The sequence below is a fragment of the Salvelinus alpinus genome, chromosome 22 (assembly GCF_045679555.1).
Source record: "Salvelinus alpinus chromosome 22, SLU_Salpinus.1, whole genome shotgun sequence".
Lineage (NCBI taxonomy): Eukaryota > Metazoa > Chordata > Actinopteri > Salmoniformes > Salmonidae > Salvelinus > Salvelinus alpinus.
The window spans coordinates 15,263,422-15,287,866 of NC_092107.1; the positions used below are offsets into that span (position 1 = coordinate 15,263,422).

General features: G+C 43.4%; 2 protein-coding genes across 5 annotated transcripts; one reads left to right on the plus strand and one right to left on the minus strand.

The window, feature by feature from the left end:
- The first annotated feature begins 75 nt into the window (after positions 1-75).
- On the plus strand, positions 76-13,244 carry LOC139549107 (SH3KBP1-binding protein 1-like). Of its 4 annotated transcripts, none has more exons than XM_071359240.1 (17): positions 76-516; positions 1,339-1,392; positions 1,554-1,599; positions 1,724-1,797; positions 1,913-1,971; positions 2,077-2,157; positions 2,234-2,404; positions 5,632-5,722; positions 5,827-6,017; positions 6,208-6,323; positions 6,560-6,647; positions 6,813-6,929; positions 7,380-7,568; positions 7,851-8,006; positions 8,124-8,405; positions 8,510-8,642; positions 9,530-13,244. In XM_071359240.1, exons 1-17 carry the CDS (start codon positions 341-343, stop codon positions 10,182-10,184), a joined length of 2,679 nt encoding a protein of 892 aa, XP_071215341.1. In that variant the 5' UTR covers positions 76-340; the 3' UTR covers positions 10,185-13,244. The 4 variants fall into 4 exon arrangements, with proteins under 4 accessions (XP_071215341.1, XP_071215342.1, XP_071215343.1 ...); XM_071359241.1 differs by having other exon boundaries at positions 78-516; positions 7,398-7,568; XM_071359242.1 differs by lacking the exon at positions 76-516 and adding an exon at positions 787-992.
- Positions 13,245-17,482: 4,238 nt separating this feature from the next.
- Positions 17,483-24,152, minus strand: LOC139549108 (estrogen-related receptor gamma-like). The gene is made up of 7 exons (XM_071359244.1): positions 23,986-24,152; positions 23,165-23,586; positions 21,495-21,611; positions 20,902-21,012; positions 20,629-20,790; positions 20,197-20,466; positions 17,483-18,527 (listed from the first exon to the last, which is right to left on the minus strand). The coding sequence occupies exons 1-7, from the start codon at positions 24,042-24,044 to the stop codon at positions 18,283-18,285; spliced, it is 1,386 nt and encodes a 461-aa protein (XP_071215345.1). The 5' UTR covers positions 24,045-24,152; the 3' UTR covers positions 17,483-18,282.
- Between the last annotated feature and the right edge of the window lie 293 nt (positions 24,153-24,445).

Consider the following 24,445-nt stretch of genomic DNA (forward strand, 5'->3'; position numbering starts at 1 on the left):
ATGGCTGTGCAGCTGCACACAAGCCTAAGATCACTGTGCGCAATGTGCGCAATGCCAAGCGTCGGCTGGAGTGATGTAAAGTTCTTCGCAATTGGACTCTGGAGCAGTGGAAAGGCGTTCTCTGGAGTGATGCTTTACGCGCCACCATCTGGTAGTCCGACGAACAAATCTGGATTTGGTGGATGCCAGGAGAACGCTACCTGCCCCAATGCATAGTGCCGACTGTAAAGTTTGCTGGAGGAGGAATAATGGTCCGGTGGCTGTTTTTCATGGTTCTGACAAGGCCCCTTAGTTCCAGTGAAGGGAAATCTTAACGCTACAGCATACAATGACATTCTAGATGATTCTAAAGCAAGGTCCATACAGAAATGGTTTGTCGAGATTGGTGTGGAAGAACTTGACTGTCCTGCACAGAGCCCTGACCTCAAACCCATTGAACTCCTTTGGGATGAATTGGAACGCCGACTGCGAGCCAGGCCTAATCGCCCAACATCAGTGCCTTGTGGCTGAATGGAAGTAAGTCCCTGCAGCAATGTTCCAACATCTAGTGGAAAGCCTTCCCAGAGAGTGGAGGCTGTTATAGCAACTCCATATTAATCCATACTTTTGGAATGGGATGTTCGACGAGCAGGTGTCCACATACCTTTGGTCATTTAGTGTGTTTACTGACCAGATCACATGTATTATGTCAGACGTTGCTTGTAGCCTACAGTAAAAACTTGTAGCCTACAACACTCCAGAACGCCTTGTGGCGCGGCGACGATGAACATTTGGTTGTTGACTGTCAGACACCACAGAAGAAGAAGGTTCTGTTTCAGGAAGTTGTAGCAGGAATAATTATGTGGCTAACGTTGTCGTTGGCTAAATACTTTTTGTGATGATTAATTCAAACGTTTCCTTTGTGGGCAATGCATGAACATTCACACAGCTTACAATATGGCTAATATAGCAAGGACCGGAGACATTATCCATTTAAACGTTGGAGGAAAAAGGTGAGGACTGGCATTACTTTGAATAGTTAGCTACCGCCTGCTAGCTATTGTTGTTGGGTGGATGCTAACTAACTATGTAAAAGTTGCTGGCTGGCTAGCTAACTAGATACCAGCTATTTTTAGTAATCAAATAACGTTAGTAACATTGTCTTAAGTTAGCAAACTAACTACTGTTAGTTAGAGATTTTCTAGCTAAACCTTATGTCTCAGACAGTAACGTTAGCAACTACTGACTTCACAGTGCAGCCGGAAGGTGCAAAGCTAGCTTGCTAGCTTTTCAATGGTTTTGAACTTGATCAAACTTGAGTTGGTGTGTATGCTCATTTGAGTGATCATGTTGTTTCAGGTTCAGCACCTCCAGACAGACATTGACATGGGTCCCAGACTCCTTTTTCTCAAGGTAGGTAACTCTTTATTTTGTAGACCAATGCCTTTATTAAATTCACAAGTGTCTTCATAATGACTCACTCCAACTCATTAATTACCGACCATAGTGATGGCATGTGGTCATTTGCTGTAGCTCAGTACGGTCTAACTAGTGAGATGTGTTGTCTCTGCCAGTCTTCTAAGTGGGAGGATCTCAACTTTGAAGGATGAAACTGGAGCGGTAAGTTGTCTGAAATCGATGGAAAAACCTAGGCTATGTGTATATAAACCTATTTGATATTGGCAACCACTTAGGCCTACTTATAACATATTTGTAATGTGCTGCTGACCTTTATCTCCCACAGATCTTCATAGATCGAGACCCATCTCTCTTTACTCCCATACTGAACTTCCTGCGTACCAAAGAGTTGTTTCCCAGGTGCTGATTCCTTTCTTTACATTTGTTTACAATTAATGAGTAAAAAAATAAATAATCTATTCAGCCTTGATGGCAGGTTGTTTTCCAAATTAGATTTCTTAATCTTTCTTTTTAGGTCTATAAATGTGCACCTGCTCATGCATGAAGCGGAGTTCTATGGAATCACTCCGTTGGGTAAGAAAGTAGCCAGTAGCTAGTCAAATACAGCTGTGAATGAGAGGCTGTCTTTATTTGTATGTATTAGTGTCTGTACCTTGGTTACTTTTTTCTCTTCCTCAGTGCGTAAGCTGCAGCTTTGTGACGAACTGGACCGATCCTCCTGTGGAAACGTGCTCTTCAATGGCTATCTGCCACCTCCAGGTAGATTTGACTTCACTTCAAGGACAGGCAAAGTGTGTTAAGTTTGGTTTCCTGATCGTCTCCTCTTGTTCACCAGTGTACCCGGCGAAGCGGAGAAATCGCCACAGTGTGGCGGGGCCTCAGTATATGGCTGGCTGTGCCTTGCCCATGGAGAGGGCTCCAGTGAGACGCAGCAACACCATGCCACCCAACCTGGGCAACGCGGGCATACTGGGTAAAGCAACGATTGAGGAGAGGATAAGTGGTGGTAAGGCCTCAGAATCACATACACATTTAACATACGCATACACATTTTACAAGCATTTCTCTACACCTGCAATATTATCTGTTAAATATGTGTATGTGACCAATAAAATGTCATTTGAAAAGGTGCAGCAAAATGCTTATGTGGTAGTTTCCTCAATAGTGCAGTACAATCAACATCAGCAATAACAATGAAAGAGTCAAGTAAAAAATAACTAATAGAAGAGGTAGTATGCATTAGGGATGTGACAAATGTTTCAACCTTTTTTTGGGGGGGGGGGGGGGGGGGGCGTTACTGTTGATTTTTTTTTAATCCCAAAATTCCACGTCAATTTACAATGCATATGTAATAGGAACATTATTCTGCATGACAACTAGGACTGGTCAATGAAGTTTCATCTCCCGCAGTCATATACAGTGGCAAAAAAAGTATGTGAACCGTTTGGAATTACAGTACCTGGATTTCTACATAAATTGGTCATCAAATTTGATCTGATCTTAATCTAAGTCACAACAATAGACAAACATACTGTGCTTAAACTAATAACATAGAAATTATTGTATTTTTCTTGTCTATATTGAATACATCATTTAAACATTCACAGTGTAGTTTGGAAAAAGTATGTGAACCTCTAGGCTAATGACTTCTCCAGAAGCTAATTGGAGTCAGGAGTCAGCTAACCCGGAGTACAACCATTGAGACGAGATTGGAGATGTTGGTTAGAGCTGCCTTGCCCTATAAAAAACACTCACAAAATTTGAGTTTGCTGTTCACAAGAAGCTTTGCCTTATGTGAGCCATGCCTCGAACAAAAGCGATCTCAGAAGACCTAAGATTAAGAATTGTTGACTTGCACAAGGTTAGAAAAGTATCTCTAAAAGCCTTGATGTTCATCAGTCCACAGTAAGTCAAAATGTCTATAAATTGAGAAAGTTCAGCACTGTTGCTACTTTCCCTCGGAGTGGTCATCCTGCAAAGATGACTGCAAGAGCTAGGCACAGAATGCTCAATGATGTTTAAGAAGAATCCTAGAGTGTCAGTTAAAGACTTACAGAAATCTCTGGAACACGCTAACATCTCTGTTGACAAGTCTACGAAACGTAAAACACTGAACAAGAAGCCACTGATGTCCAAAACAAACATTGCTGCAAGTCTGAAGTTTGCAGAAGTATACCTGGATGTTCCACAGCGCTACTGGCTAAATATTCTGTGGATAGATGAAACTACAGTTGAGTTGTTTGGAAGGAACACACAACACTGTGGAGAAAAAAAGGCACAGCACACCAACATCAAAACCCTCAACCCAACTGTAAAGTATGGTGGCGGGAGCATCATGGTTTGGAGCTGCCTCAGGGCCTGGACAGCTTGCTATCATCGACAGAAAAATGAATTTCAAAGTTTATCAAGACATTTTGCAGGAGAATGTAGGCTATCTGTCCGCCAATTGAAGCTCAACAGAAGTTGGGTGATACAACAGGACAACAACCCAAAACAGAGAAGTAAATCAACAACAGAATGGCTATAACAGAAGAAAATACGCCTTCTGGAGTGGCCCAGTCAGAGTCCTGACCTAAACACGATTTGAGATGCTGTGGCATGACCTCGAGCGGTTCACACCAGACATCCCAAGAGTATTGCTGAGCTGAAACAGTTTTGTAAGAGGAATGGTCCAAAATTCCTCCTGACAGTTGTGCAGGTCTGATCCACAACTACAAAAAAATGTTTGGTTGAGGTTATTGCTGCCAAAGGAGGGTCAACCAGTTATTGAATCCAAGGGTTCACATACTTTTTCCACCCTGCACTGTGAATGTTTACATGGGGTGTTCAATAAAGACATGAAAACGTATAATTGTTTGTGTGTTATTAGTTTAAGCAGACTGTTTGTCTTGTTGTGACCTAGATGAAGATCAGATCAAATTTTATGACCAATTTATGCAGAAATCCAGGTATTTCCAAAGGGTTCACATACTTTTTCTTGCCACTGTACCCTTGAAAGCGCATTGGCTACGGCATGTTTGTATGTCTGGGTACACTACGGCTTTGCCGACACAACCTTCTCTGGAGATAGTTTCGAAGAGCCACTGAATGGGCATTTTACTGGTCTGTAAAGGAATGCCGATTTTTTTGAAGCGGGACTAACGTCCATCGCTAGGCGACCAGAACTGTCAATCAAATAATCGAGCAGACCACTCTCCTAAAGAAGTACTTTAAAGTTTTTTTAAATACCGTGACTTACCAAGACGTTTAGTAGATAGAAAATACTTCTTCCTCTAGGAATCTACTCCTAACATTCAGTATTAGGCTAAATGAATTCAGGCTTTCGTTCATTTTGACCGTATGCAGGCTATATAAAGTTTAAACGCCTGCGGCTGGTAAAGGTTTGAGTAGCCAATAGCCTACTAAATGAATACAGGCTATTTTTGCAGCCTATAGCCAATTTGATTTTGGGAATTGTTTATCTGAGTTTCAATTAAACTATTTGGTTATCTAAACAATATTTAATATAATGGCATTTTGTTATGTCGGCTATAGGCTTTCATTAGGTAATTTGAAGGCTCTTTTTCAAAGCAATTTGGGTTGTCATTGTGTAAATAAGAAGATAGGCCTATCGTTCTTAATTCATGGCATGGTTTCCTTTTATTCTAATGTTGAATAGAGATGCAGACAAATTCATTCATGCAGGGAAGGGGAGTGGCCTAGTAGCCTCTGGAGTCATAAAAACAATGAACTAAATTGATGTTATTTGGCGGGTCACGGATCAGCCCTCTTAATAATTATATGTGGGTGGGGTTGCAGAGAAAAATCTGTCCTGTTGTTGGATATTGGGTGGTGCTCGGAATTGATATGGCTGGCGCGGGGTGAGTGTGGCTCCAAAAAACTGACCGTGCGGGACTGTTTATGTATAAGGGGTTGGATGTGTGGGGAGTCAGTGCAAACAGTCTCTAAGGTGCAGATATTCTCAAGGTGCAGGTCTGTGTAAGGAGACCGCTAGGGTTAGAGTGAACCGCCCGTGACTCGAGACCTTGACGATCTTTCGGGACAGTATTTTTACATTATATTTAGCTTCAATATATATATTTATTATATTTAGCTTCAATCAATATGTTTTGTCTGGTTGCAATGGATTGAAAGTAAAAGCTCTAACCTGGAGCCATTTATTTGTTAAGGGAATATTATCAACCGGAGGGTTCACCTTCACCCACACCTGTTCATCTTTCCCTTCCTACACAGCTCAGCTTGCAGACCCAGGCATGGTCCGCATCATCTGTGGCCACCACAACTGGATCGCTGTGGCTTATGCCCAGTTTGTTGTTTGCTACAGGTAAGAACACAGGACTTCCATGTACGATATCACAGCGTCATATGAAGCAGTCTTTTTGGTAAGGACCGTAGAGGGTGTTAAACTGTGCTGTCCTCTTCCATCAGAGTGAAGGAGTCTACAGGCTGGCAGCAGGTGTTCACCAGTCCCCGTCTGGACTGGGTGATTGACAGGGTGGCGCTCAACGCCAAGGTGATGGGCGGCTCCCTGGGAGACAACGACAAGATGGTGGCCGTGGCCTCGGGCACAGAGATCATCCTCTGGACTATCTGTCCCGACGGCAACGGCAACGAGATAGGTCAGTCTGCAAACGAATGAACGCACAGTGTTAAAACAAATATTACAGCTGCGATATAGTTTTTAATCGCTCAAAATGTTTATTTGTTGACTTGTCGTTTAGTATTTTAAGAGACCACTTCATGGGTAGTTGTGGGTGCTTATTGTAAGGGCCGTGCTAATAGGTCTCCATTGTACCTGCTTCCCTCCAGGTGTGTTCAGTCTGAATGTCCCCGTGGAGGCTCTCTTCTTTGTGGGGAACCAGCTGATTGCCACCAGCCACACAGGGAAAGTGGGAGTATGGAATGCAGTGACCAAACATTGGCAGGTAAAGTTGTGTCCGTACGTTCTGTAAGAATGTCACGTCAAAAGAGCATATTATGTGTATTAATAATATATGTGGTCCTGTGTGGCTCAGCTACAACGCCAGGATTGTGTGTTCGATTCCCGGGGCCACCATATGTAAAATGTATGCACACAGGACTGTAAGTTGTGTTGGCTAAATGGCATATATTATATGTGTTGTACACCATTTCATGTTTTCCTTTGTCTTTCCCTTCTCAGAATCAAGACGTGGCTCCCATTAATAGCTATGATACTGCCGGCTCCTTCCTCATTCTAGGCTGTAACAATGGGTCCATATATTATATAGGTAAGGGAAGTCATCTTTTCTACCTATGACGCAATAATGGAAAACTATTGAAATGTTTTTTCTGTGTCGAAGAATGCAGTCACAAGGTGTTTTTGTAGTACATCATTCAGTGTATGAATACAGTAGCAAAATATAGACCTCTCGTGGATGTGTTCTTGTCAACAGATGTTCAGAAGTTTCCATTGAGGATGAAGGACAATGACCTCCTAGTGACAGAGTTGTACCGCGACCCCACGGAGGACGCCGTCACGGCTCTCAGTGTCTACCTCACGCCCAAAACAAGTATGTCTGCCCGTTTCCATTTTTACCTTCACTGAAATTAATAGCTTTTTTTCTGCATGTTTTTAAGGATTAGCAAGTATCAATTGGTCAATCGTGGTTATTGGAAATACAAACTTAATAGATACATGGTGCAAAACAATCATTTTCTGAAAAACTTGTTTGCCATGTTACTTCATTTATGGTCAGCGATGGTCATTTTATAGGCAGCTGGCAGATTTTGAATGGTTCCCGGTGGCGTTTCGCTAACTCTTTACCTAAATTTAACCTTTAAACTAATCTTGACCTTTACCCTAACCTCACGTCCCTAACATGAATACTAACTTGAACCAATTTCGATCCTAATACCTTAACCTTTTTGGGTCTACCGGCTGACTATCCACTTCCATTTCTTGATATGCACGGTACATAACACAGCATGCGTTGTGGCTAAAATAGTGTATGGGATAAAAGTCCCCAATGTGTCATCAGGCGACAGTGGCAACTGGATCGAGATTGCCTACGGGACCAGCTCGGGCACGGTGCGGGTCATAGTGCAGCACCCGGAGACCGTGGGCTCTGGGCCCCAGCTCTTCCAGACCTTCTCAGTCCACCGCAGCCCCGTCACCAAGATCATGCTCTCTGAGAAGCACCTCATATCAGGTGAGAATGGTTGGCCAGGAGCCTCCGTGTTTTAGGGATGATCGTTACTTTGCTGTTTATTCTACCGTCTCCGCTTGTAAGCTGTTGGATGTTATGCTAATATTTAATTTAGCTACATTTCCCATTGGGGTTATTTGATTTTTGTCTTTTCGGATGTCAGCTGACATGGCGATACGTTAAACATTGATGTTGCTGACAGAGAAACGTTGGTCCACCAAGTTTAGTGCAGAAGATGGGCCCTATCATGCAGATGTCTTTGGGCTAACCCTGTTGTGTCGTCAGTGTGTGCAGACAACAACCACGTGCGGACCTGGACGGTGACTCGCTTCAGGGGCATGATCTCCACCCAGCCAGGCTCCACCCCCCTCACCTCCTTCAAGATCCTCTCCCTGGAGGACATCGACGGCCACGGGGGCTGTGCTGCCGGCACTGAGATAGGTAAGCAGACAGAGGTCAGGGGTCAAAAGTGGACACTGGTTTGTTAACATTTTAGAGATGCAATGGGAAAGGACTGTAAGGGTACGTACTGTAAGGGTACGTGTTCCTCTCTAACAGGTCCCTATGGTGAGCGAGACGACCAGCAGGTATTTATCCAGAGGGTCGTTCCTGACACAGACAAACTCTACGTGCGTCTCTCGTCCAATGGGAAGAGGGTGTGTGAGGTGCGCTCTGTGGACGGCACCTCCATCACCTCCTTCATGGTGCACGAGTGCGAGGGGTCCAGCCGCATCGGCTCACGTCCCCGCCGCTACCTCTTCAGTGGCCACGCCAACGGTAGCATCCAGATGTGGGACCTGACCACCGCCATGGAGATTGCAGGGAAAGTGGACATCAGGGGTAAGACACCCTCCGCTCTACACGTGGCTTTTTGTGTCGACTGGTTTTCTGTGTCCTAGACATTGAGTTGGATCTCTGACCGTCTCTGTCTGGTTGTCCCTCAGCGCTGGGCGGCCCTACGGAAGAGGAGCTCCTGGAGCTGTTAGACCAGTGTGACCTGGCTCTGACCCGTACACCTGACATGAGTCCCGCTGCCTCCTTCACCCACTCCTCCACCCCCCGAGCCTCAACCTCCAGGTACACCAGCCACCATTGCCGACTTCCCACGTAATCACGCACCTGCTACATCACCCATACAGCTGCGTATATTAACCACTGATGCTATCCTTTTTGCAAGTGTACATATTCAGGGCATAAAATTAACACCCACCGAATGCAGGTAGCTTTAGTTTGGGGGGTGGTCAATTTGCAGGGCTCTAGTGTGAGCATTGCATTCGTATTTGTGAATAAAATAGAATCAAAAGTAAAGTATGAGAATATGTGTGAAAAATGCTGAAGTAGGTGCCTTCAAAGTATAGTGTTTCTAATTGCACAAAGGAATACAAATCCCACCTCACACAGGAACAGCTTTGTGCAATGTAAGTGAACCCCTGATTCATTTTTTGGAGGCGCTGGCACAGGCATAAAAGTTGGTCTAATTTACTCAAGTCAGAAAAGTGAGACTTTGTCCTCGTGTTTCTTGGCTATTTACATTGTTAGGTTCGCAAGCGCGGTTGTTTTTCAATGTTTGTTTGAATTTGCTGCTTCAACTGATAGTGAAGAGACGCTGTAGACGGTGTCTACTACTAGTCACATCCCAAATCTTACAGACACATGACATAACTCAAGTAGCCTCGTTACCACGGTAACCTTCCGCCCTTAAAGGGGCAGCTGAACATTGTCTCATCTGATATTTTGGTTATAAGAAAAAATGAAATTAAGCAATATACCACATTACTTCTTAGTAATACATTTTTTGTTTTAGAAAAATTCCAGAGCATGTAATTATGGCAAATGTTTTTGGGCTGGTAAAAAAAAAAATCTGAGTGGTAATTTAAAAGAAAATCTACCTGCCACAGTGGCTGGTGGAACAAAAAGTACATTTTAGGCCATGATCATATTCTCTCTGTTTCTTGTCTCTGCAGTTTGCAGTCCCAGCTGAGTGAGAGCTCCAGAGAGCGTGGGACCAGAGGAGGTGTGAGCAGCTCGGGTCCCTTCTCTGGTAGCCTGCCCCGCCAGGCCCCTCCGGTGCCCCTCACCAAGCCCCGGGACATGGCTCTCTCCATGGCGGGGTTGGGCATCCAGCCCCACCACCTGGGTCTGAGCCAGGCCTCCCTCAGCAGCAGTGGCAGCCCCCGGCCCAGCCGCACCGTCCCCCAGGACAGAGACCGGGATGGTGGCATGGGGTCTCTGCGCAGGGGTAGTTTTGTTGAGCGTTGTCAGGAGCTTGCCAAGGTCTCGGACTCTGCAGGAGGGGCGGAGGGGGGCACGCGGCGCAGCCTGGCTGTATGCTCGGAGTTGGAGGCTAGACTGGGCCTACGGACCCCCGCTTCTTTCTCCAGCCCCCCTGCAGCCTCCCCATCTTCATCGCCGCGCCGGCCGCAGCCCACCTCACCCAGCCCTGCCCCTGCTACAATCGTCAGTCCAACCCGCTCCCAGACCCCCGTGTCGCCTCGTCGAGCTGACACCTCCCCTACTACAGAAGTCCCGCCCCCTGAGGCTGCAGCAGCCACTCCAGAGAGCTCCTCCCCTGTTCCCCCCACCAGTCCTAAACCCCCTATGAATGAGACCAGCTTCTGACTGGCTCGGTGATGTATGAGTGAGTGGACTAACAATGGACACTTTTGGTGTTTCTGAGCATGTGTGGTTTAGTGACGGCACCTATTGTCACATTTATGGACATTTCCTTGTTTAGCATCAGGGACACATATCAAATGTCATTCGTCTGTTTTCAAAAGGGCCAGCTGTGATGTAGGCAAGATTCTTATACAACATATCCAAACTGTCAATGTGTTGATGATACACGTTGCAGATCTAGCCATGTATACTGTTGTTCGGTTGCGTTTGGTAGAGCAGTCCATTTCATTAAATTACACTGAACAAAAATCTAAATGCAACAATTTCAAAGATTTTACTGCGTTACAGTTCATATAAGGAAATCAGTCAATTGAAATGAAATCATTAGATTAGGGCCTATGTATTTCACATAGCTGGGAATACAGATATGCATCTGTTTGTCACAGATACCTTAAACATTTTTATAGTGTGGTCAGAAAACAAGGGAGTATATGGTGTGACCACCATTTGCCTTATGCAGCACGACACATATCCTTCGCATAGAGTTGATCAGGCTGTTGATTGTGGAATGTTGTCCCACTCCGCTTCAATGGCTGTGCGAAGTCGCTGGCTATTGGCAGGAACTGGAACACGCTGTTGTACAAAATCGATCCAGAGTATCCGAAACATGCTCAATGAGTGACATGTCTGAGAATGCAAGCCATGGAAGAACTGGGACATTTTGTGTACAGCTCCTCGCCACATGGGTCAGTGTATTATCATGCTGAAACACGAGGTGATGGCGGCAGATGAATGGCGCGGCAGATGAATGGCACGACAATGGGCCTCAGGATCTCGTCACGGTATCTCTGTGGAGGCTGGTGGGCTCATTGTAATGGCTGGAATGGAATAAATGGAACTGTGTATATATCAAATATATGGAAACCACATGTTTGACTCCGTTCCATTTCTTCCATTCTAGCCATTACAATGCGTCCGTCCTCCTATAGCTACTCCCACCAGCCCACAACGCCCTACACCCTATCTGCCCGGTGCAGTTGAAACCAGGATTAATCCGTTAAGAGCACACTTCTCCAGTGTGGCCATCAAAAGTGAGCATTTGCCCACTGAAGTCGTTTTCACCCTGGTTAGGATGAGCACGCAGATGAGCTTCCCTGAGACAGTTTCCGATACAATTTCGGCAGAAACTATTATTTGGTTGTGCAAAACCCCAGTTTCGTCAGCTGTCCAGGTGGCTGGTCTCAGACGATCCCACAGATGAAGAAGCCAGATGTGGAGGACCTGGGCTGGCGTGGTTACACGTCGTCTGCGGTTGTGAGGCCAGTTTGGACGTACTGCCAAAATCTCTAAAATGACGTTGGACGTGGCTTATAGTTGATAAATGAGCATTCAATGATCTGGCAACAATTCTGGTGGACATTCCTGCTGTCAGCATGCCAATAACGTTCAGCTTTACAAAAAATTACATATTTATCATGGTTATTTGAATTTAAAGGGCAATTTCCATCATTTTCAGCACCAAACCAGTGTCTACATATGTGAAAACCGCGCGTTCTCTATTATTATGTAGTTAAAAAGATAAGAAAGGTCCTAAAAAAATGCTTCTGTGACGTCAAGTTTATGATTAAAGAAAAGAATAGTGACTTTCCAAACCTGCAATGAGTTTTTAGCCCAAAGGAGGGTGTGTTCTTGCTCCCCACGTCACCCGGAATGTCATAGTGTCTGAAAATCACTGTTCTGATGATGCCATCGTGTAGAACTTTCAGATGGAACGGGTGGCCTGATTCTCTGGTCACTAAAGATCCCATGGAACTTCTCGTAAGAATAGGGACGTTTTAATACCGGTGTCCTGGCTAAATTCCCAATCTGGTCCTCGTACCAGGTTGCTGGATCGAATCCCAGAGCTGACAAGGTAAAGAAATCTGTCATTCTGCCCCTGAACAAGGCACTGTTCCCCGATAGGCCGTAATTGTAAATAAAAATTTGTTCTTAACTGGCTTGCCTAGTTTAAATAAATAAATAAAACCATCATGGCCACCTAATCATCCCCAGCTTCCAATTGGCTCATTCATCCCCCTTCCTCCCCCTGTAACTATTCCCCAGGTCGTTGCTGTAAATGAGAATCATCAGCCAACTTACCTAGTAAAATAAGGGTTAAATAAATGCAATTTTAAACCTTTTAACTTTTTTTTTTTTTTCTAAACTAAGAAATGTGCAGTTTTCATATGCTGAACCTGGATTTGTGCTGGAGATAATGAAAATGATTTTGAGAAGTGAAGTTGCTCTTTTAAGAGAACTGTAAAAATACATGTAATAGTCTTTACCCCACGCTGGGATCCACCATCATGGGCTTGAGGTGCTGAAGTGACGTATAGGCCTACACCTCTAAACGTTTCTGATATCCTCTACAGATTTCTCTTTCAGTCTTCCTGCTTTGCACTACGGTTGGCTTTCTGTACCTTAAATGAATCAACAAGCCTACTGCACACGCAGTAGTGATGATTGTTGAAGAAGAAACCGATGTCGAATCTATAGATGAATAAGACTTTTTATCATTCATATGTTTAGTTACGTCTGACTAACTTACTGCCATTTTGGATAATTATTTTTCAAGTCTTCCTCCAGATCACAACCCAGTGCCTCACTTACCTGTGTTTTATCTTTTTTTTTAATGGGTTATTACCATTTTACCCAAACTTTGTTGCAAGGACAAGCAACTTGATTGTGGAGTGATTCTACCAAACGTAGGTAGAGGTCTATCTCTGTGCTTTTTCTGAACCATTTGATTACTATATTTACAAAATATAAACCTGTTTGTATTTAGTGGTTTCTGTCGCAATGTTAACTGGGTTAAATGCTATGTCACTGACAACAATGTAGTTCAGCAGTATTTTCTGTTGTACCAATAGCTCAGATGAAGAGGCGTGTTCAAATTTGTCTCTGTTTACTGTCTTGTCTAATACTTGTCACTCTTTTCTTTTTCTTTTTTTGTCTTTCACTTTGGTAGCGTTTGTTTTTCCTCTGCAATTCCATGTTGTGTCACATAAATGAAGCAGAAAGTCATACTATTAATCAAACTCTTCCATTTATGTGTATGTTCGTGTCATTGGTTAAACTGGCAGCACCTTGAATGTTTTGTGGAATTGTAAGAAACTCAAAGGTAGGCTTTTAACCCAATATCTTATGTTTTAAATGCCATTTTCTGACTGACTATATATACAGTAACAGTCAAGTTTGGACACACCAACTCATTCAAGGGTTTTTCTTTATTTGTACTATTTTCTACATTTGTAGAATAATAGTGAAGACATTAACACTATGAAATAACACCTGGAATCACGTAGTAACCAAAAAAGTAAGATGTGTTTTTTTATATGTGAGATTCTTCAAAATAGCCACCCTTTGCCTTGATGACAGCTTTGATCACGCCTGGTATTTTCTCAACCAGCTTCGAGGTATTCATCTAGAATGCATTTCAATTAACAGGTGTGCCTTGTTAAGTTAATTTGATTAATTTCTTTCCTTAATGTGTTGTGAAAAGGTATGGGTGGTATACAGACGATAGCCCTATTTGGTTAAATACCAAGTCCATATTATGTGAAGAACAGCTCAAATAAGCAAAGAGAAATGACAGTCCATCATTACTTTGACATGAAGGCCAGTCAATACGGAAAATTTCAAGAACATTGCTGGTGACGCTGTCTGTGATTTATATAGAATTCAAGGCACACTTAACTGGCATGGCTAGTACAGCATTCTACAGTGAGACGCCATCCCAGCTGGTTGGTCCCACTATCATTTGTTTTTCAACAGGACAATTACCCAACACACGCTTTAAGAAGGAAAGAAGTTCCACAAATGAACTTTTAACAAGGCATACCTGTTCATTGAAATGCATCCCACGTGAGAACCTTATGAAGCTGGTTGAGAAAATGCCAAGCCTGATCAAAGCTGTCATCAAGGCAAATGGTGGCTACTTTGAAGAATCTCAAATATAAAATATATTTTGATTTGATTAACACTTTTTTTGGTTACTCTACGTGATTCCATATGTGTTATTTCATAGTTTTGATGTCTTCACTATTATTCAACAATGTACAAAATAGTAAAAATAAAGAAAAACCCTGGAGTGTGTAGGTGTGTCAACTTTTGACTAGTACTGTGTGTGTGTGTGTATATACATACAGTTGAAGTCGGAAGTTTACATACACTTAGGTTGGAGTCATTAAAACTTTGTGCATCTACTTTGTGCATGACACAAGTAATTTTTCCAACAATTGTTTACAGACAGATTATTTCACTGTATCACAATTCCAGTGGGTCAGAAGTTTACATACACTAAGTTGACTGTGCCTTTAAACAGTTTGGAAAATTCCAGAAAATGATGTCATGGCTTTAGAAGCTTCTGATAGGGTAATTGACATAATTTGAGTCAATTGAAGGTGTACCTTTGGATGCATTTCAAGGCCTACCTTCAAACTCAGTGCCTCTTTGCTTGACATCATGGGAAAATCAAAAAAACTCAGCCAAGACGTCAGAAAAAAATTTGTACACCTCCACAAGTCTGGTTCATCCTTGGGAGCAATTTCCAAATGCCTGAAGGTACCACGTTCATCTGTACAAACAATAGTACGCAAGTATAAACACCATGGGACCACGCAGCCATCATACCACTCAGGAAGGAGACGCGTTCTGTCTTCTAGAGATGAACGTACTTTGGTGCAAAAAGTGCAAATCAATCCCAGAACAAAAACAAAGGACCTTGTGAAGATGCTGGAGGAAACAGGTACAAAAGTATCTATATCCACAGTAAAACGAGTCCTATATCGACATAACCTGAAAGGCCGCTCAGCAAGGAAGAAGCCACTGCTCCAAAAGCGCCATAAAAAAGCCAGACTACGGTTTGCAACTGCACATGGGGACAAAGATTGGATTTTTTGGAGAAATGTCCTCTGGTCTGATGAAACAAAAATAGAACTGTTTGGCCATAATGACCATCGTTATGTTTGGAGGAAAAAGGGGGACGCTTGCAAGCCGAAGAACACCATCCCAACCGTGAAGCAAGGGGATGGTAGCATCATGTTGTGGGGGTGCTTTTCTGCAGGAGGGACTGGTGCACTTCACAAAATAGATGGCATCATGAGAGGAAAATTATGTGGATATATTGAAGCAACATCTCAAGACATCAGTCAGGAAGTTAAAGCTTGGTCGCAAATGGGTCTTCCAAATGGACAATGACCCCAAGCATACTTCCAAAGTTGTGGCAAAATGGCCTAAGGACAACAAAGTCAAGGTATTGGAGTGGCCATCACAAAGCCCTGACCTCAATTCCATAGAAAATTTGTGGGCAGAACTGAAAAAGCGTGTGCGAGCAAGGAGGCCTACAAACCTGATTCAGTTACACCAGCTCTGTCAGGGGAATGGGCCAAAATTTACCCAACTTCTTGTGGAAAGATTGTGGAAGGCTACCCGAAACATTTGACGTAAGTTAAACAATTTAAAGGCAATGCTACAAAATACTAATTAAGTGTATGTAAACTTCTGACCCACTGGGAATGTGATGAAATTAATAAAAGCTGAAATAAATCTCTACTATTATTCTGACATTTCACATTCTTAAAATAAAGTGGTGATCCTAACTGACCTAAGACAGGGGATTTTTACGATGATTAAATGTCAGGAATTGTGAAAAACTGAGTTTAAATGTATTTGGCTAAGGTGTATGTAAACTTCTGACTTCAACTGTATATACAGTGGGGAGAACAAGTATTTGATACACTGCCAATTTTGCAGGTTTTCCTACTTACAAAGCATGTAGAGGTCTGTAATTTTGATCATAGGTACACTTCAACTGTGAGAGACGGAATCTAAAAAAAATCCAGAAAATCACATTGTATGATTTTTAAGTAATTAATTTTCATTTTATTGCATGACATAAGTATTTGATCACCTACCAACCAGTAAGAATTCCGGCTCTCACAGACCTGTTAGCTTTTCTTTAATAAGCCCTCCTGTTCTCCACTCATTACCTGTATTAACTGCACCTGTTTGAACTCGTTACCTGTATAAAAGACACCTGTCCACACACTCAATCAAACAGACTCCAACCTCTCCACAATGGCCAAGACCAGAGAGCTGTGTAACGACATCAGGGATAAAATTGTAGACCTGCACAAGGCTGGGATGGGCTACAGGACAATAAGCAAGCAGCTTGGTGAGAAGGCAACAACTGTTGGCGCAATTATTAGAAAATGGAAGAAGTTCAAGATGACGGTCAATCACCCTCGGTCTTGGGCTCCATGCAAGATCTCACCTCATGGAGCATCAATGATCATGAGGAAGGTGAGGGATCAGCCCAGAACTACACGGCAGGACCTGGTCAATGACCTGAAGAGAGCTGGGACCACATTCTCAAAGAAAACCATTAGTAACACACTACGCCGTCATGGATTAAAATCCTGCAGCGCACGCAAGGTCCCCCTGCTCAAGCCAGTCTGATGAGACAAAAATAGAGCTTTTTGGTCTAAACTCCACTCGCCGTGTTTGGAGGAAGAAGAAGGATGAGTACAACCCCAAGAACACCATCCCAACTGTGATCCTCATTTTGACTTGTTTTAAGGACATTACATCAAAGTTGGATCAGCCTGTAGTGTGCTTTTCCACTTTAATTTTGAGTGTGACTCCAAATCCAGACATCCATGGGTTGATAAATTTGATTTCCATTGATAATTTTTGTGTGATTTTGTTGTCAGCACATTCAACTATGTAAAGAAAAAAGTATTTAATAAGAATATTTCATTCATTCAGATCTAGGATGTGTTATTTTAGTGTTCCCTTTATTTTTTTGAGCAGTGTGTATATATATATATATATCAGCCTGTATGTATGTATGCATATATATATATATACTGTATATATATCTATGTAACAAATATCTTAAGTGGACATGTAACATTGAATGTTCTGTGTTTGTCTGTACAAAGTACATCTGTCTGTCCATGAACTAATAATTATTATTTTGGCAACAGTGGGATTGCTTTGTCAGTAGCAGAATGTTAGCCAAGGATGCTGTGAGTGCATTTCATATACAGTACCCTCGAGTTTCTCGCTTTTATGACTGTACTTTTCTAATCTGATCTTCATAAATCGAATAAAACTATTAACTAATTACAGTGAGCCTACTTTGTGGTTCAACATGAAACACAATGTTCACGCTCCAATTTGTAAGTCGCTCTGGATAAGAGCGTCTGCTAAATGACTTAAATGTAAAATGTAAATGTAATGTCTGTCACACTCGAAACGCATTTCATTCCAAAAGCATTTTATTCAAACGCATACAAACTAGTAGGAAAGCAGTTCATGTCTTTGTACAGCGATCATGTAATAAATAAATAAAATACAAATGTCATGGCAATGCACCTTCTTAGTACATTATAAGGCAGGTAAGTCCAAAATAATGTTCTGTTTGTAATGATAGCAGTACTAATAGTTTGGTTCAGCCTGGCTAACAGCTTGCAGAGGCCTTCGGCTATGTGATATCTAGCTAACAGAATGCATCGTCAATAAGTGCTATTATGTTTTCATCATGAGTGACATCCTTTCATATTGACTGAATATAATGGCTGGAAAATCCCCACGATATAAAAAAACAACAATGTACTGTACATACTCTCCTCTGGAAAAAGTACCAAAATATTTGAATCTACTAGACTTGGAACTCTATTCAAACTGTATCGCTGAAGCGTTCCAGATTGCGCGATAGCAATGTAAAGGTCATTTCTGATTGAGCCGACATAAGCTAGTGTTTACCGTGAATGCAGTCTCCGCTAACGCAAGAACATTGCCTTTGAATTTCAATGACACTGTAACGCTGAACTTCCGCGATACGGATTGAATAGAGCCCTTGGCTTTTACCCTAATGAGAAACAGGATCTATCACTTGTATATGTTGTTCTACAGTACGCAGTTATCAGGCTCGTTCCATGACACCATGACTTGTCATAAAACTGTGACCCACCAAACCCTGAACTTCTGACCCCACAACAATGGGGCACCTGGTTAGGGTTTGTGAGGGGCCAATTGGAGGTTAGGTGTAGAACAGTCATATTTTGGCGTCCAGCATCTCCAGGAAGAGTTTGTGCATGGGCACGTGGCCCTCCAGGTGGAGCCGGCAGAAGGTGTCCACGGCACGGTTGGCAGACTGCCGGAGCAGGGGCAGGGTCATGAGCAGTTTGCCTGCCCGGTGGAGCTCTGCTGGGTTCTGGGCGCTCTCGTACTCCTGCAGGGCTTCATGGAGTCCGTCCTGGAACCGCTGCACTGCCTCCACACTCTCCAGGTTCTCTGTGTCTGAGTGGGTAGAGACAAGGTCAAGGGAGGCCTGTGGGTGTTTGGGTGTGGGTGGAATTGTGTGATAAACCTCCCCTTGTTTCGGCACGACAGCGTGTCAGATCCCATTGTCCACCTCATTTGTTTCGCCATTGAGGGCTAATGGACGGACCAAGGTTAAGTTGCATGCAGCCGACCCTCATTTTTCCTGAAAGGACTGTAAATGTAAAAACAAAGGCTCCCTCCTCTGATCCTTCTAGCCACCTCAGGCGGTGTGACTGCCCCGGAGTGTCAGGCTAACGCAGCCAGACTCGCCTAATGGATTTCTGAATTCCTGTGATAATTTGCAGGGCGCTGGGAGGCAGATGGATTTATTGATCAGGGCTCAGGGCAGAAGCAGCCTTCTCACTGCTAGGATATTGATCAGTTTCCACTTGCTGTGGCCTGGGGAATAACAGCGGGAGCCGGAAGGGAGGGGAGGGAAGGGTGAGAGAAGTGGGTGTTGGAGAACAGATTTGGCAGACGTCTAGACCTCCCCACTCTCTGTCATGGTGGTCTGAAGACTGGCAGTTTGTACAGAGGTGATTGAAAAATGATTCATCAACACATTTTTGGGAGCACACAAGTATGTAGTATCGCATCGGTAATACCGTTCACATAATGACCGCTTTATTTATGAATCCAATCAACTAAATACAACATGTTAGTCATTATATCAAATTATTAATGGTAGTTAAAAAAAAAAGTGGAGGGCTGATAGTGACAGGGGTAATGCTGAGAGAATCCCATTACTAAAATACGAGACCTGTGAGGGACGTTTGACAATATGAGGGGTCTAGCCACTCATTCCGTCCCTGACAGCTAGTAGCTTTTCAAGGTATTGACCATCATTTAACAGCCTTGCCCTGCTAGGGAACCTGACCCTGGAGCAAAAGTGTATTCAAAGACACATCCTGAGGGAAAGGCACTGTGGATCACACTTAGGGGCTTGAATCAATCTGTATTGCTAAAGCGTTACAGAATGCAAGATGAACATGTAAAGGTCATTTCCGATCGAGCCGACATCTGCAGCGTTTACGTAACTACAGTCTCCGCTAACGCGGTAACATGGCCTTTACATTTCAATCACGCTGCAACGCTGAACTTCCACGATACGGATTGAATAGAGCCCTGACTCTCCACAGTCCTGAAGGAGTGGCTGTATGTAGGGCTGCCTGAAGACGGCGCAGTCGATTTTGTACCAAGCCAGTGTATTGCAAAGCTGAATTTAACACAATTATTTATTGTAAGCAATAGCCAGGCAGATTAGATGGTAGTATCTCTTTTTGGTAGTTCTGTCATTCTTATAATGCTTTCTAAGAGGGATTGTACAAGGGTACAGCTAGGTCTCTTGAGTTTGCTCTGTCACAGTTACAGGATCCTGAGTGGCGCAGCGGTCTAAGACACTGCAGTGCTAGAGGCGTCACTACAGACCCGGCCGTGATCAGGAGTCCCATAGGGCTGCGCACAATTGGCCCAGCGTCGTACGGGTTAGGGGAGGGTTTGGCCGTGGTAGGCCGTCATTGTAAATAAGAATTTGTTATTAACTGACTTGCCTAGTTAAATAAAGGTTAAATAAAACAATAAATAAACAGCTGACAACACTGAACTACTGATAACAGATAGCCAGTGGCGGCCATGTAGTTAGTACCTGAGTTGGCGAGGGCCATGGCCTTGAGAGTGACCACTTCCTCTCGGCTCAGGTTCATCTGCCTGTACTTGGTGGTCAGCTGTCTCAGGGCAGTGTAGAGGTCAGAGAGTCCGGCCGCTCTGCACTGGGCCTGGTCCAGATGCAAGTTCCCAGCAAACACCAGTTCCTCCCCATAGCCCAGAGACTGAGACACCACTGACAGGACCAGCGTCTCCATCCAACCACTCTGCAGCAGGGCCATCTGGTCCACCAATGAAAGGGCAGAGAAGCCTGGAAGGGCAAATATGGAAATGTAATACTCCATAAGTTCTCACAGTATAAAAAGTCAACTTTGTTCCTTTGTACCAGTGTAAAATGGCATAGTATTTTTAATTTTTAAGCAGGGAGTCACGCTTATTTAACATGACCTACAAGAGCAATGGGAGTGGGTACCTGGGATATGCTTTGCCCAGCCAATCATGACCAGGAGTTCCCTGTTTAGGAGGTCACAAAGCGTCAGCAGGGCTTTAAGGTTGTCATCATTGGTTGAGTTGTCCGGCGTGGCACACAGGGGGGCTGACTCTGTCAAGAGGAGCTGGGAGATCACTTTGTTTCCTGAAAGAGGTCAAACAGATATATTAGTAATGTACTCTAGTGTACTCCCCGTTTGTGACTGACAAGGCTCTTATTGGAGTGTGTAAGTGCTGCACGACAGAGGGTACTCACCGTTGGCCTTGACGAGGTGTGTGTCTGGGGCCTTCATATAAAGAGAGAGGCCAGAGTCCCCCCTTCTCTTGTACTTCTGACGTCCTCCTCTTACTCGGTCCATGCGAACACCTGTGGTGACACAAACATGATTGTCAGTGATCATCATCTTTGCTCATTGATTGATCCCCAATCCCCAAGTCAAGAACAGACTATGGGAGGTGCACAGTACTACATAGAGTCGTGGCGCCATTGAACTCTATTCCACATCAGGTAACTGATGCGAGCAGTAGAATCAATTTTTTTAAAGAGATGAAAATACATTTCTAAGTGACCCCAAACTTCTGAACGGTAGTGTATGTGGTAGAAGAGTAGTGACCTAAGGGAACACACTTAATGTGTTGTGAAAGGTGTTATGAAATGTAATGTTATGAAATGTAATATTGGCAACAGCTAATGGGGATTGAAAATAGAGGTTGAGTAATTAAAAACTCTAAGTCAGGCTGTATGTGTTCTACAGGCCTGTACACATAAGCAGCCTGTACACATAAGCATGTCTGTTTATTGAGCCCACGGCACTGAGATGAGTTGTTGAGTTGGTCACCAAGTCTCACCTTCCTTCATCATGCCGGCATGCAGGCACTTCCGGAAGCGGCACGCTTGGCACGACTTCCTACGACGCTTGGTGATCTCACAATTGTTCACCAAAGGGCAGCCGTACTCAATGTTACCTGGAAACACAGAAAGCACAGCTCTGTTTACACCCCGCCCTCTATACTCGAGGTTACCAGTCAGAAAAGCCAATGACGCAAAAATGCAGTCCAAATGGTGACGCTGTATTTTACAGTATCTTTCTCACAGTGCATTCTTGATGCTTAACTTTTCAGAAAGCCTAAAGGTCAAATTGCCATGCTGTAAAACAAAGTGTGTTTTTAGGGGGTGTGCCACCATGGCTAACCCTTGCCATCTGGTGGTTTACTGAGTTTCACTGTCTGTGGCACTATGACAGAAGTCATTTGCCTCTGTGTTCACTGGCACCCTGAGCTTTCACACAGCAATCAATAGAAGCTCAGACAAAATACAGATATTGATTGGCTTTTTCACACTGAGCCTAATGACCACAACAAGTGTTACAACGAATGGGCTCACACAAGACAAAAAGGGGATTTAATAGAGTATTGATTAATTTCTCCCACCCATCTATACCCAGACAAACGGGTCTGGATCTGGGGGTGATCTAGGGGCCAAGGGCCCTCGATCAATGAGCTCACCCCTAAACTCCCGTTCCCTGGACAAGAGGCTCTGAGATTAGGGCATCCAAGTTACAGCTCCAAGCTTTTAACAGGAGATTGGCACCTCTTCAGAGTGCCATTCACAAGAAACTAAAATGTGTTGTGTGGTGTTATAGGTACAATAACACATTTTTAAGCTGCAGTTTCATACTTTGAGATGGGCACTGTTGCTAAAAGAACGATGAAAATCCACTTTTGATAAATGAGAATAAAACAAGTATTTTCATTCAACTTCAAGCATACTTGAAATTAGGCGCATAGTCAAATAATGTTGAAAATCATTCGTTAACGCATCAAGCGTCCCTAGATCAATATCATGCGTCAGTTCTTTTGGAACATTTGTAGCAGAGAATAATCCTCTCTAGTTTCAGACTGCAAAAATCCAATATTCACGATTATATTAAGAAATCAAAACCAAAGAATATACAGAAGCAATTTTCCCCATTTAGAAACAAGGCAACAATAAACATGTCGTTGTCGTCCCCCCTTATATTAACTACTAGGCTATAGCTCTCAAGCCAATCAGTGTAACATTGTAAATGCCGGATCTCAAAGGCAAGACGCATCAAAATCGGCCCAGTGCTGTCTGAGATAGGCCAATCTGCTATCGCGTGTAACGAACGTAAGAACGGACCGAGATAGATCCACAGTCCCCTCCCCGATTTCATCTTGGGGGACAATAAAGCATTTCTGGGGCCATCAACCAATATGAAGCACATTGAGTCTTCACACGAAAATCAATCCCATAGCTGAGTCTGCGGCTGACAGAACTATTGGAAATCTGTGTATGCTGCAATCAGCCTCAATTGCGCTTCCCCCTCTAATAGATTATTGATTATATTATTAATTAAGATCTAGCCCAGAACTTTGCCTTGTCCTAAATGTATCACACGTGCACGCTCGCACACAGTGCACGCAACACACACCATCACAGACTGCTTGATTTGATGTTCTATCAGGTTTTTGCAAAAAACATATACACTTTTGTTTACCTTGAATTGTCCTCTTGAAGAAAGCCTTGCATGCCTCACACGACGCTACTCCGTAGTGATATCCCGATGCAAAGTCGCCACAAACTAGACACAGCCTTTTAGGTGCAGAGCCCAGCGACGATAAGTAGTCACATTTGAGGATAGAATCAACGTGCGCAGAGAGCGCCAAACTGCGGTCTGAGCAAAACTGAGATGCGCTGCTACAGTCCGGTGCTGCGCTGACACCGCTGCCGCTGCTGCTCGAACTCGGGGATTCCGGGTCCAGCGAGTGACCCGGTGAGAATAAACTGTATCCACTGCTGTCCGAGCTGGGACTGAATGCTGTGGTTCTGTCCAGGGCGAAGGTAGGGCTGGAGGGATCCGTCTTGATACATGTATCATCTAGTGAAGGAGCGTCGTCGGTGTTTGAGGAGTCCAACAGGCTGATGGCACAATTGAAATGATCATGCCAACAGTATAGTCCCACTGAAATAATACCCTATTATTTATAGAACTGCTACGATAACAGTGTGGCATGCTGACCACAATATAGTCTGCCTGTTGGGTGGACCACCTCAAGGACCAACACATCTATTCATGTTCCCTATGGAGGAAACCAACTTTTGCATTTATTCTGCAGACAATTAATAATAACTTTTTTTCTCCAACTAAATTAAGCCTTATCTCATGCTTAAATTGAAATAAACACACATCAATAGCACACAATTGGTGGCAATCAGATTAACGACCAATAAAATGTATCTATGATCACATTAAATTGTTCACTACTTTCATACCAAATATGAATGTAAAAAAAAAACATAAATCTCAGTAATTCTTACTGGTTGTGCTGGCTGAGGAAGTGGACATTTTCACTCAGGCAAAAATCCTTTAGATCCATATCCAGGAAGAAAGGAGATGAAATGAGAAATATAGTTGTCAAGGCAGTAGTAGTATTCTAGTATTCTGGTTTGGGAGCTAAAGGTAGAGAAATAGTGACAGAGCGAGGACACTGAGACAAGGGCCACAGTTATAGTTGCAGGTTTATTTAGCTGAAGACTTGTGTCATTGCAAAGGGGCGGGGCCTGGAGGACTAATCCTGACAAGCACTAAACGTTTGTTGATGGTTTCATTCTCTTCTCACTTCCATTGTGTTGAGCATACAACATGCATATTTACATATTTACATACTACACAGAAGGCAACATTTATACATGATACACTAGTCAAAGTATGAACAAGATTTGTTAAAGAGGATTTTCACTGGTACCTCTTATTGACAAAGTGTTATCAAAGCGAGGT

What these genes read in the sequence shown, in the direction of transcription:
- LOC139549107 (XM_071359240.1), top strand. Translation starts at nt 341, where the DNA reads ATGATTCTAAAGCAAGGTCCATACAGAAATGGTTTGTCGAGATTGGTG. An exon ending in CTATGGAATCACTCCGTTGG is followed by an intron (nt 1,972 to 2,076) that starts GTAAGAAAGTAG and finishes TCTCTTCCTCAG; the next exon opens with TGCGTAAGCTGCAGCTTTGT. An exon ending in TGAGAAGCACCTCATATCAG is followed by an intron (nt 7,569 to 7,850) that starts GTGAGAATGGTT and finishes TTGTGTCGTCAG; the next exon opens with TGTGTGCAGACAACAACCAC.
- LOC139549108 (XM_071359244.1), bottom strand. Translation starts at nt 24,044, where the DNA reads ATGGATCTAAAGGATTTTTGCCTGAGTGAAAATGTCCACTTCCTCAGC. An exon ending in CTTCAAGAGGACAATTCAAG is followed by an intron (nt 21,612 to 23,164) that starts GTAAACAAAAGT and finishes CTGTGTTTCCAG; the next exon opens with GTAACATTGAGTACGGCTGC. An exon ending in TGCCGGCATGATGAAGGAAG is followed by an intron (nt 21,013 to 21,494) that starts GTGAGACTTGGT and finishes GTGTCACCACAG; the next exon opens with GTGTTCGCATGGACCGAGTA.